General features: G+C 47.7%; 1 protein-coding gene across 2 annotated transcripts in view; it reads left to right on the forward strand.

Moving 5' to 3' along the window:
- Positions 1-1140: 1140 nt before the first annotated feature.
- Positions 1141-13367, forward strand: part of LPGAT1 (lysophosphatidylglycerol acyltransferase 1) — a 62999-nt gene continuing 50772 nt past the window's right edge. The window contains exons 1-3 of one of the 2 annotated variants that reach the window (XM_081186092.1): positions 1270-1409; positions 3204-3430; positions 4441-4708. In XM_081186092.1, coding sequence (XP_081042218.1) covers positions 4471-4708 — 238 coding nt within the window. In that variant the 5' untranslated portion in view covers positions 1270-1409; positions 3204-3430; positions 4441-4470. Of the gene's footprint in view, positions 1410-3203; positions 3431-4440; positions 4709-13367 lie in introns of both variants that reach the window. The other variant, XM_081186093.1, reaches the window with a different exon arrangement.

A 13367-nucleotide genomic window follows, 5' to 3' on the forward strand; every position in this document is an offset into this window, starting at 1 on the left:
GAAGACAGGAGTGCCTGGTGTGCTCTGGTCCATGGGGTCACGAAGAGTCGGACACGACTAAACGACGACAACAAATATGTTTGTATGTGATTTTATTTCATGTTGTAATCTGCCTGGGGCATAGTTTTAACTACGGAAAGGTGGCATACAAATAAAATGATATATGTATTTATGTACACACACACACACACACACACACACACAGAGTCAAATGTTTTGAAAGCTGCATTTCCAAATTAACACGCGGTTTTCAGACCCACTTCACTTCCCGGCCCTCCCACATCCACTCCAACCTCGCCTGTCCACCCCCACCCCCGCCCCAAACACCCAATGTCTTTGCTCCTTAAACCTTGAGCAAGCAAGCTTCTTTCCCCCCCCTTGCACCCCAACCCTCGCAGGGCATACATCTGCAGGCCCTTATGTGTGAGGCATGGCCCCCGACTCCCCGAACCCAAAACCCCTTGCCCGCGCCTTAAATTCCTCTCGAGTCCCCGCCTCCTCTCTGTCCATCTTTCCCCGCGCTCCGTTAGGCACGAGCATGCACACGAGTCATGTGCCCGTGTTCGTCGTGCCCGCTTCGAGCCCTTCCACGCGACATTTTCCAAGCCAGGGGTCGCTGGTTAATGACAATGTAAGAGGTGGAGGGAGAGAGAAGGGCAGTGTGGGGTCTTGCATCCATCCAATCCAGCAGCTTTCTCGCTTTGCTCAAGCTCAGTAAGAGGAGGAGGCAGGAGGAAGTGTGTGGGGTGGGCTCCTATTGTCCCCCCCCCTTTTGCATCTATATATACGTATATGTGTGTGTGTTTGTGTCCGCGCAAACATATAGCAGCGTATGTTTTAAGTTATATATAGGGCTGCTATTTATAATACTGCATTTGCCCCTGCTGAGTGAGAGAGAGAAGGGGAACCCCCCACCCCACCCCGCCACAGAAGCCTTTCCCCGGCGAGCGAAGGGCGACGCCGAGCGCGCGTTTCCCTTCCGGGCGCGGGGCGGGGGTCGAGCGAAGGAGGCGGCCTGCCGAGGCCCTGCCCGCCGCCGGGGGGATTCTCGGCTCGGCCGCCTGAGCCTGCCAGCTTTCCGAGGCTCGTTAGAGGGAGCTGTCGGCCGGAGGGAGCGGCGCTTGCTGCAGTGAGGGGCCCGCTCCTGCCTCGCTCGCTGCCGCCGCTTCCACCACCACCAGCACCGCCGCCGCCTCCTCCTCGGGAGCCGGAAAGGGAGCGAGCGAGAGGGACCCTTCCGAGCGCCAAGAGGCGAAGAGGCGGCGGCGGCGGGCCGTGGCGGCATAGCCTCTTTCCGGCACGAGAGGTGGGCGAGGGCTGGCCGGGCCCTGTGGCGGCCGCCGGCCCGCCGCTATGCATCCCGCGAGCTCCTGGGAGCCGGCCTGGGGAAGGCAGCCGGCCGGCCGGAGGTACGGAAACACCCCCGCCTCGTCCGCGCTTACCCGAGAATAAATGGGGCGCTGGTTGGGGGGTGGCGGGAAAAGGGAAAGCAGGAGCGGCGGGCGCGTGTGCGTGTGGAGAGGGGGGGGCGCCGTTCACCCGCCTGCTGGGGCTTTTGGAGAGGCAGCTCCCTCCGGAGGAGAAGCGGAGGACGGGTTCCCGCGCCCCTTGACGCCCTTGAGAGGGTCCCCGCTCCACAGCCACCGCGCGGGCCGGAAGGAGGCTCCCGGTGGGGCTTTCCCGGGGTCCTTCCTCCTCTTCTAGGGGAGGAGGAGGAGGGTCTCCCCCTGTCGCCCTTGAGATGGATCCCCATTCAGGCTGAAAGGGTATGGGGTCTTCTTGCCCCCCTTCCTCGCTGCTGCTTTTCTACGCCCTTTTTAAGAGAGAGGGGTGAACATGCCACCTCCTCGGGCAGATTAAATACGGACATTGGTCCCTCTGAATTCGGATTGAGGGGCCGGGGGGCCGTCACCCCAATAGTGCCCTTGAGAGGCCAGCCCTCTCTAGGCAGGAGGGAAAGGGCTTCTCACGAGGGGGTGTCCTTAAGATCCTCCTCTTTCCCGACAACCGGGAAACTCGCCCCACTGACGCCCTTGCGAGGTTCCCTTTACACGGAGTGCATGGCGGTGGTAGTCATTGCCCTATGGATGCTCTTTTGGAAAGTCCCCTTATTTCGGGTGCCCTTGAGACAATTCCCCGCATGGTGCGGCGGGAGAGAAGGGAATGGGCAGTTTCAGGCTCTGGAAAAGGTCACTTCCCAAAACCGACAGCTCAAGGCGGGAGTACAAGGGAAGCACTGGACTACTTCTCGGGGGCAGCCTGACCTCATCCCAGCTTCTTTTTGTTGTATGGTGGGAAGATTGAGAGCCCACCTTACTGAGGAGCAGAATGGCACCGTTTCTGACCTTGAGAGGACCTTCCATCCCGAGTGGCTCACCCCGAGGACCCCCCCCCCCGCCCCTTTCCCCAGTGGGTGAATACTCGACATGTGGGTCACGCCTGGTGCTCTGATCAGAGCTGGATGTTCCCCAGCATTGCCTGGCATCTGCCTCTTGTCGCCCTTGCGACAAGCTATGGATAGGTTGAGGTGGGGCAGCGGAGTAATAATAACAACAACAATAATAATAATTAATAATCGAAGCTATCCGGCGTGCAACTCAGAGATTCCTTCCGAGAGCTGCCGAGCTCCTCCCTCCCCTCTGTGGGGCGCTTGCAGGAAGAGCACCACCGAGTTCTTCCTACTTCTCCATATTTGAATGGGGCGTAGAGGCGTCCCTTCCCCCCGGCTTTTCAGAGGGTGCCCCCCCCCACCTTCTGCCCCCAAAATACGCTGCAGGAGCAGATAGGTAACGGGGCGGGGAGTTCCCGAGACGACCTCTATCCTCCCCTTCCTCGCCGCGCCTCTGTACCCCAACAGGTGTCGCGCATGCTTCTTCCTCGTCCTCCGCCCTCTTGCCCTGCCCTCTTGCACCCCACCCACTTCGGTGGGAGATGCGGGGGACACCCGCCCGCCCGCCCGAGGGGCTGCTGGCCGCCAAGCTTAGCCTAGGAGAGCCGGGCGCGTTAGGCCCTGAAAGCCGCGACTGGAGGAGGAGGCGGCGGCGGCGGCGGATTTAGCCGCAACCCCGGGACAAATCCTCTTGCCGGCGACCTCCCTCGCCGGCCTGGCAGCCCCCGGCGTTGGCGCCGCTTCTCTCTTCCCTCTCCCGTTCGCTCGCTCGCTCGCTCACTCCGCGCCTTTCTTCCCCCCCCCCCGCACTCAGGGAGCTGCAGACGGAATAGGGAGCCGGCTCCCAGCCCGTTACTTTGGGGCCAGGCCAGCCACCTCCGTGTCCATGAGCCCGCCGCCCTCCTGTCAGAGCTGCTGCTGCCGCCGCCGCCGCCTCCTTCACCAGCAGCCGCTGCCAACTAGGGCGCACATTGCTGCCGCCGCCGCCGCCGGGCCCAGTTCGCTCGGTCCTGCCATCTCCTTCCCTCTGCGCAGCAGAAGGTGAGTGATGATCCGCGGAGTCCCGTTGGTTGGCTTGGCGTTGTGGTTGCCCACTATCCCTTTCCTGCCTTCCACAGGCTGCTGGCGTCCCACCCCCTTCCTAGTCCTCCTTAGCCTCTCCCCCCCCCCCCAATTCCTGCTTTCCATTTCCAGCCTGGGATTCTCTGCCCTTCCCTCTCCTGTTTATCTCTGCTTTTACCTACTGACTGCCCCCTAATATGTTTGGATGTCCACTTTTTCCTGGCTAACTTGAAGGCTAGAGAGGCCATTTCAGGTATTCTAATGTCTGGCTTCAATGCTTATTGGTTGTAACTGCTAAAAGGTCCTCTCTGCAGCTGGTGGTTGCCTGTTTCCCCCTCAGCTACCTCCCCTTATTAACTAAAGGGGAGTTGTCACCCTGCTTTTAGTGTAACCCATAATAATTTCCCACTTTGTTTGTTGAGGGGGGCAGACAAATGGACTGCCCCTTAGTGCCCAGTTACTGCATTTGATTGTCTTCTTGCAGCATGGAATGTACAAATGTGCATTTCCTTTTCATCCGTGCTATAACATTACAAGACTGAATTATGTTGATGGGGTCCATTTACAGTTTATGTGATTATACTTATATATGTCTGTAAAAACAAAGTGAAACCCTAGGTCCACGGGGAAGGGTTTTCTGAGATTTCTTTACAACCTCCACAAACATAGATTAACAACTAACACAAGTGATCCTTTTGTAGCTAGGTAGATTGTGATGTGTCAGTTTTTAACAGTAAGCTTGGGTATATGCATTCTTTGCGGTAGACCCAAGGAAAAATCCTAAGCTCCTTATCAGGCTGGAAAGATAGTTATGACTCAATAGATGATGTGTGTTCAAACAGGCCAATTAGTGGGGGAAATCTTTGCTATGGTGACTCAATACATACAAAGCACATAACTGTTTCTTTGAAATAAGGCCTTGTTGGACATTGGTAAGCAGGAAGTTGTCTTCTTCATGTTGAGTAATTTCTCTCTTTCTTATTCTGTAGGAAACGACTACAGACTCCTGTGTGAAGAGAATGGCTGTGACTTTAGAACAGGCCCGAAGGGCGGCCTATATATTTCTGAAAGCACTCTTAAGATTTGGCTTCATGGTTGCCAATAACCTTGTTGCTATTCCGTCCTACATTCTGTATTTAATAGTACTGCAACCTCTCCGATTGTTGGATAGTAAACGGTTCTGGTATATTGAAGGAGTATTATTTAAATGGCTTTTAGCTATGGTGGCTTCCTGGGGCTGGTGTGCAGGATATACAGGTAAGAACAACTTACTACTTGGAATTGATTATGCATGTATACAGAAGTAAACCTATATGTGGAAGTCTCCTAAAGTCTTTTTATGTATTAATAGAGATGTATATTCAGTGCTTGTTGAATAGCAGAATTTTGGCTTAAAGACACACTTAGCCAAAGGAAGGAGGGGGGAGGACAGGTTGACTTCTCTGGGGAAGGAGGAAGCCCTTTTGAAATCGGTGAGATTTGTTGCAAAGTAAATACAAACATAATACTGTATATACTTATAAGGCTTCCAGAATAGTAGGACACTTCATGCCCTTCTATGGGATCTATATTGGTGAGAACTCCTTAAGTCCATCATCAGGAGTGATGTGTGCATTTTGGTCCCACTTCAAAACAGTGGTACTTTCCTGTTTTCCATATGGCTTAATAGTAAACGTTCATAGGTTTTATTCTTCCTGAGCTCTATCCCAGATTGTGTCTTATGATTGTGATAAAGTGTGACAGAATAGTGGGAACTGGCTTTTTTATGTGCATGAATTATATGTGCACATGTGAGTGAATGATATTAAATGTCCAAACTGGAAAACATGGGCATTCGGTTATGAATGCTGACAGCTCTAGATACATTTTGTGAATACTTATGTACAAATTTCTGTGACTCTTACCATTTACCAGATTTTGGACAATCGAAATTTGTGGATATGCCAGCGAACAACAATCACTTGTCTGCGTTTGTAAAAGGGGAAATAATACATATATTATAAATAGTTTGACTAGACAGGTTTGCTTTTTCTGAAATTCTTAATAAGTGACTTCCATTTTACTAATGGCTTCCCGAACTATAAAGATGCACGAGGACTGTTCTTGGCTTGCTTTTGTTTGTTAGAACAGTGTGTAATAGCAGCTTTTGGATATTGATATCTCACAGTTTGAGAAAAGAGGTAGATAACTCAGTATCTACAGAAATTCCCATGCCTCTATGCTGCAAAATGTTCTCTTATCTACTGATATATATGTATATATTTTGTAGAGCTTAGACATGATCATAGTGCCTCGCAGCAGTAACAGAAACTAATACTGTAGGACTTTTAAAGAACCTGAGCTAAGTGCAGGCAACAACTGCTTTAGGTGCGTCTGAATGACATGCGAACGATCACATATGATGCTGAACCCAGAAGTGACCCCCCCCCCGCAAAGTCATAAAGACGTTACGAAAAGGGAAGGGATAGGCTTATGCCTCCACTGATGTGTTCAGCGTCCAGAACATAACCCCCATGCGGAAAGAGGATTGCCTGTATGTTTATTGGGGGGGGGGGGGAATTTCCAGTAGTTCCTAGTCAGTATATTTTAATTAGAGTCTTTGTCAGTATAGCACTAGAATCTAGAAAGAACTTCCTCACTTCTCTGTAAAGTAGCCTTCAAGAACAGCTGTCCTTTTTAATAATATGCCATGTTCTACTCTATCATGGGCTTTTCTGAGTAAAACCTTTTTTTAAAAAAAAACCAGATGCTTTAAGATGAGGTTTTGTTGGTAGTTATCCAATGATTCCAGCTCATGTTCATATTATATAATGTTCTCACTAAAGTTTTAATTGGCCTACAATGTGAATGCGGTGCAAGTTTGTATTTTTGTTAGTCTTTTGTCATTCACGAGCAACATTCACAAAAGGTACAAATAGCTGGAGTGTGGCTCAAAGGTGCTTTTGAGGCCCCTACGCTGTAATGCATCCCACGTCTTTGGGGCTTCTTGAGTAGCGCAGTGCTTCAGAAGTGCTCTCCCCGTTATAGAGGTTAATCAGATACTCATTTTCATGCTGTAGATTTTAAAGATGTCTATTCAGAAAAAGTCTACATAGTATTCACAATGGAAAGTTTCCATCTGAGGTCTTCACACACACACACACACACACACACACACACACAGAAGAAAAATTCTTCCAGCAAGGATTGAGGATTTGGATGCTTTACCGTGTTACGTATGTGAGGTTTACTGTAAAAATGATGAGGTTAAAGACCCCGTTTATTATCCTGAGGATGTAATATGACAATTTTAGTTAAAATTCAGGCCAATTGTTCTGTGATATTAGATGATGTTAGTGGTTCAGAAAGGCTTTTGTTTTTAGTTCATTTCTTCTGACAGCAGGAGAAGGTTTTTTCTTCTGCCTGTTGCGTGAAAGGCATTACAGTGGTGCCTCGCAAGACGAAATTAATTCGTTCCGCAATTCTCTTCGTCTTGCGGTTTTTTCGTCTTGCGATGCAGGGTTTCCCATAGGAATGCATTGAAAATCAATTAATGCGTTCCTAGGGAAACCGCCTTCAGACCAGGTCCGGGGACAGTCTGTCCCCGGACCTCTTCTGAAGGCTGGGGGGGGGGGCAAGGGCTTTTCTTCCCACCCCCAGCATTTTAAAAAACCCCGGGACAGCGGAGGACTTCTCCGCTGTCCGGGGCGATCTTAAAATGCTGGCGGGCGGCATTTTAAAATCGCCCCGGACAGCAGAGGACTTCTCCGCTGTCCGGGGCGATTTAAAAGCCCCTGGGAAGGCAGGCAGGGGGGACAAAGACTTTTGCCCCCCCGCCAGCCTTCCTCTTCTGAAGGCTGGCGGGGGCGAAAGTCTTTGCACCCCGCCTGCCTTCAAAAGCTGTCCGGCCAAGGCTTCGCGGACCTCTCCGCCAGCAGCGGCAGCGCTGCCGCTGCTGGCGGAGGGTTGCCGCCATGCCGAAGCCTGCGCGCGCTGACATCAGCGCTCCCAGGCTTCGCGGCGCTGATGTCAGCGCGCGCAGGCTTCGGCATGGCGGCAACCCTGCAAAAGACGTCCGGGGGAAGCGGCTTCTTCCCCGCTTCCCCCGGACGTCTTTTGCAGCAAGGGGCTGCAGGGAGATAGCGATCTCCCTGCAGCCCCTTGCTGCAAAAGACGTCGGGGGGCAGCAGGGAAGAAGCGCTTAGCTTCCCGCTGCCCCTGGACCTCTTTTGAAGCGAGGGGCTGCGGGGAGATAGCGATCTCCCTGCAGCCCCTTGCTGCAAAAGACGTCGGGGGGCAGCAGGGAAGAAGCGCTTAGCTTCCCGCTGCCCCTGGACCTCTTTTGAAGCAAGGGGCTGCGGGGAGATAGCGATCTCCCTGCAGCCCCTTGCTGCAAAAGACGTCGGGGGGCAGCAGGGAAGAAGCGCTTAGCTTCCCGCTGCCCCTGGACCTCTTTTGAAGCAAGGGGCTGCGGGGAGATAGCGATCTCCCTGCAGCCCCTTGCTTCAAAAGAGAAGACCCGCTGTCCCCGGGGCAAGCTTCGTCTTGCGAAGCAAGCCCATAGGGAAATTCGTCTTGCGAGGCAACTCGAAAACGAAAAAACCTTTCGTTTTGCGAGTTTTTCGTCTCGCGAGGCGTTCGTCTTGCGGGGTACCACTGTATCGGCATGAGGTATATTCATAATCTGCCATTGAAATTATGACAGACCTATTAGCTCTTTTTTCCTTTACAAACTTAAGAATTGTATAGGTTTGTTTAAGATTCATATATGGTCCTTGTTAGCATATCATGCTAATAATGCACACCATGACTTAACCACTTTGCTCCTACAGTTGTTCTGCCGATTTAAACCATGGTTTGGCTTAGCATGTCATCCATACCTGAGCTCAAGGTTTAGCGCGCTCTAGACAAACCACAAGCTGTAAACCATAGTACAAACTTTGATTACAGCTCCTTACAAGCATGGGTTCAGACAACACATTATGCCAGCCATGGCTAAAGCTGCAGAATAACCAGAGGAGAAGAAAAGTTGTAATCACCTCTCTGGGAGCCTACATATTGTTTGTTCACACTAATGTTTTGGCTCATTCAAACTATACCATTGTCAACAAAGTGGTGATATCATTCTGTTTATGCTATACATGAAGAAATTACCGTATTTTTCGCTCTATAACACGCACCCGACCATAACACGCATGTAGTTTTTAGAGGAGGAAAACAAGAAAAAAAAATATTCTAAACAAAACAGTGGATGTATGATTTTTGTGGTTCATGCTGTGGCCACAGACATGTGATCTGACGGCGAGTTTGGGGTAGCCCAATGCAAAAATCCTGAGGATCCATGTGGATCCATGCTTTGTAACCACGTTTTTGCACCACTGCGGCCCCAGGCAACAGTGGGTGCGTGATTTTTTTGGTGCAAGCTGTAGCCATGGACATGCTATGTGATCTGCTGGTGAATTTGTGGTGACCCGTGTAAGCGGCTCCTCTCCTCTCCCACTTTGCTCCTTTAAAGAAGCAGGCTCTCTGTCCCTCTCTCCTCCCCACTCAGCGGCTCTTCTCCTGCTTTGCTGTTTCAAAGCGAGCCACGGAGGAAGGAAGGAAGGGGAACCATGGATCCTCTGCTCACGACTGCAGCAGATCCCCTCCGCCACCCGCAGGCATTCCCTCCATAACACGCACAGACATTTCCCCTTACTTTCTAGGAGGAAAAAAGTGAGTGTTATGGTGCAAAAAATACGGTAGTTGAACATATGAAATTGTAGGAGCCAGTGCATTTTTTCCTGTAGATGTTTGTGCTAAGAAAGGAGAAGTACATTTCTTATTCCCTGTTTCCTTCCCCTCCCCAATTATCATTACCTCAGGCGTTCCATATACCTATAATACTTGTGAATATGTTCTTAAAAGACTTGATGTGCTCCTTAGTGTTTAGAAGGTAAGTGCCAGTGCTTATTTGCATAAGATCACATATTCTGGAAGATTTAGAAAGTGGCCCTAAAAAAGAAAAACTCTTTCAGTTCTTTCTTTACCTTTGTACCATGTGCTTTACAGTTATGTCATCTGTTAGCATTTGCTCAAGCATTTGTCTTTAACTCCGCAGGTGTCAACATTTATTTGCATTCTTGTGCTAAAACAGAGTGGAACTGTGATGCAGAGTTCAGATGACTGCTTCTTCGCCTAAATATTCTATTTATGGTGACAAATTGGTTTTGCCACATGTGCAGAAAACCCCCCAGAAATATTTTTGTGGCCTAGTAATTAGCTGACTTGTCTCCTATTATAAGAGTACTTGAGAGTATTTATGCTTGGTTATATATTTCTGCTTTCAGCTGTTTCTAAACATGTGCTCTTCAATAACACTCAAAAGAAAACACAAATCTCTTGTTAACAAACTGTTCTTTGTTTTCTGTTTTTGATATAAAGCTTCAATATTAAGGCCAAACCAGGCATGATAGTGCTTGTTCGCTGTCTGCACCCTTCACGAATAAACTGAAAGGTGTGTATGTCTATATTTTTAACACCAAAAGAGGTGCACATGTGAGGAAAGCTGAACAGGTTCTCAGTATTGTCATAGGCATTTTTATTTCGTCCTTGGTTACTTCTGGTATTGGAGTTGGGTTTAGAGATAAAGGAATTTGGGCAACAGACTACATAAGAGTAAGGTAGGATGAAATTCAACTGAGACTTCTTATTTTCTGTGACCAGTTCCTGGGAAGGGTCTTCCCAGAAAACTATATATCGAAACTAACTATACTCTTTGCTTTGAGCTATTCTTAGTACTAAGTGGATGAAATCATAATAGGAATGGTATTCTCTCATGTCTTCATCTACACATCACTGATTATTCATGAACAGGTGGAACCATATGTCTGGATCTTTAACCAAGAGTCATGGTGTGCCATGGAAAATTGAGTCTCCAATTAAAGGAATTGGTAATGAGATCAAGACTTAGAGATACAAAATGTCTATGCACATGGTTTATTACAAGAAAGGGGAAAAGGTTCACTGAATTACAAAGGCATCATTTAGATTGGGTGGCGACTATGTGGTTAAATCTATAGAGAATAGAAGAGATCGGGGCAGATAGAATGAGAAGGAGGGATGTGGCGACGCTGAGAGAATTTGGAAAAAGACACACCAAATAAAGGAAAGGTGATTGGTGCTACGAAGATACAAAGGGATTTGTTGGATTAAGGAGGAGGAATTAGGAGGTAAATAACAGTTCATTTGGTGACAGAACTTGCTTGTGAGTTTCAAAAGGGGAGAAAGAAAGTAGAATTAGAGAAGGAAAACCCAAGCATAGATACTGAGCCCATTCACCCATCATAGTAAGCCCTAAACTATGACTTACTACAAACAAGCAGTTCACTAGTGCATACCGTTGAACTGCTCCTGCTCTGTTCTACACTGCTGGGAGGTAGACCAACAGAACTCAGTGTTGACTTACTATGAACTAGTGCTTTTGGTTTGTTTCTCTCCAAACAAGCCGCAGTTGGTAAGCCAAGAGTGTTTTGATGTTTGTTGGGAGTCACACAAGAACTTGGGGTTTTCTGTTGTCCATTAATAGGTCATAATTTGTTCTCATTGTATTAGGTTACAGATAACTTGGTCTTTTGTGCATCCAATAAACTGAGGCATAAAAGACCAGGCTGCTCTTTTTTAGAGGGTCACAACTGGCTTGGCAAACATTCCAGCTAGAGAAGAGACTGAGAGACCAAAGTAGGAGTGTGGGGACAAAGTGGAAGTGAATTCGTAGACTCTGGTGACAGGATGTTCATAGGGAAAATAGTGCAAAGTTCAGTGCAGCATGCAACTGAAGTTTATAATTTTACCTCTATCTGGTTGTGGAACAGTGTTGACTGGGTTGTAGTAAAACACCCAAGGGTGAACTTTGTAATTGCCATGGAATAATGCAATATGAAAAACCTAATACAGTTGGGTTTCTTTTTTAGTCCTTGTTTCTGAGTATGCTGTATATTCAGAACTCTCATGCGAGGTGGAAACACTCCTTTTCTTCAACAGAATTATTTGATTCTCAGGATTTAAAAGAACTATTTAGGCAGTATAGCTAGCACAAGTGCCTTGGGGAAACACGTTGACTGCCTCCGCTACTGAAGAGACCCAAAAGCAACTTTCCATTATTGACACCATGTATAGAAGATGGAACTCAAAAACTGTTAACATGGGGAGGGTGGTTTGACTATGCACACATGGTATACAGTTTTTCTTTCTGCAGTAGGCTTCCTAGGCTGTACCTAGTTTCTGATAGATTAATTGTGGGTGGGAAATGACACAGTTGGGAAATTAAGCATGGCTTTCTTTTTGTCTCTTTAAAACAATTTATAAAAGAAAGTAAATGTGTTTTACAGTTGTGGCCTATGCAAAATATATTGTGGTAACTTCTGCCTTCTTTAGCTTCACCCACATTTACCTTAACTTATTCATATTGTGTAAGATGTGTGCCTTTGGGCTAGCTGGAAAAGAAGATCAGGGGAAAAAATTGCCTATTTATTACAGTGCTTTTCTTATTCATATTTAAAGCTAGAATCTATTAAAAAAAATGTGTTGCAGTAAAATTACCGAAGAATAAATCATCAGAGGATTTTTCTTGCCTGTTTCTGGGATTATAATATTGAAGGGAATTCACATCTAACAGATGTGATTATGTAATTGTCACTTGACAAAGTGTCTTACTGGTGTTGAGTTCTAGAGTAGGTGGGCTGTGCCACTCAGAAGGCTACTTTGGTCCCTGCTGAAATTCAGAAACAGCTCAGGTCTCTCCAGCAGTTTTGGAGGGAGGTTACCATAGCAATCCATACATTATATTTGGCTCCTAGATTTCTAAGGGAAACTCCTTACAGTGGACGCTCCGGTTGTGAACGTGATCCGTGCGGGATGCACGTTTGCAACCCGCAGCGTTTGCAACCCCTCGTCTGCGCACGCGGGTTGCGATTCGGCACTTCTGCGCAAAGTGCGACTTAGCGTTTCTGCGCATGCATGACCTCCGAAACACAGAAGTAATCCGTTCCAGTACTTCCGGGTTTCGGCAGTCCGCAACCCAAAAAGATGCAACCTGAAGCCGCTGTAACCCGAGGTATGTCTATTCTTCTTTCAAACTTTGCTGGAGTTGTGGTGTAGGCAGGCTTCAGGTAGGCTTAGAGCCATGTAACCTATTCATTAGCAGAGAGGTGGCATATACACCTTTCATAAAGTTCTAGAGCTTTAATTGGTCTTAATGTATACAATTGTATTTTGATTATTTGCTTGGATTTTCCTTATTGTAAACTGCTTTGGAATCTGTTAACAATAAGTGATCTATAAATGGACAAAATAGATAATTAAGGGCTATGGAACCCTGGCAGAATTCTGAGAACAAACATTTGAAAGTGGTAGACGTGAATTAGATGAAACACTGGAAAATTGAAGAACCACCTCACTTTGAGGAAAAATAAAATGAAAACCTGTTTTCTATGGAATATCTCATCTCCAAAGAGTAAGGCGTGTCCATACAGAGAAGAATAAGTTTGCACTCAAACTATATTATCCACTGAGGGTGTGGTACATCTAATTTCATGTGTTATCAAAGGGGACACTGCTGCTGGGATTGTAGAAAGGGTAATAATACACAACAGATCACAACTGAGGCATTTAGTTACTGCACACAGAAAACTCTTCCGCAACAAGTTGATTCCCAAGGAGGAATATCAGGATTTCAGCTATTGATTTTGCTTTTTCTGGCAGGGACCTGCAACTTAAATTTGCTGGCATGCGTTTCGGTTTTTGTGTATGGATTATAGCCTAGGGGAGTTACAATTGAGTTGAATTGGTGAGAAGATAAAAGGGTTTCCGCACAATGATAAGGATGATATTGCTGCAATTCTGAAAGATGTTTACCACAGCATAATTTTGAAGAATTGTCCCTTGTTTCAGAAGCATC

The sequence above is a fragment of the Podarcis bocagei genome, assembly GCF_964188305.1.
Source record: "Podarcis bocagei genome assembly, chromosome: 3".
In the NCBI taxonomy this organism is placed as follows: domain Eukaryota; kingdom Metazoa; phylum Chordata; class Lepidosauria; order Squamata; family Lacertidae; genus Podarcis; species Podarcis bocagei.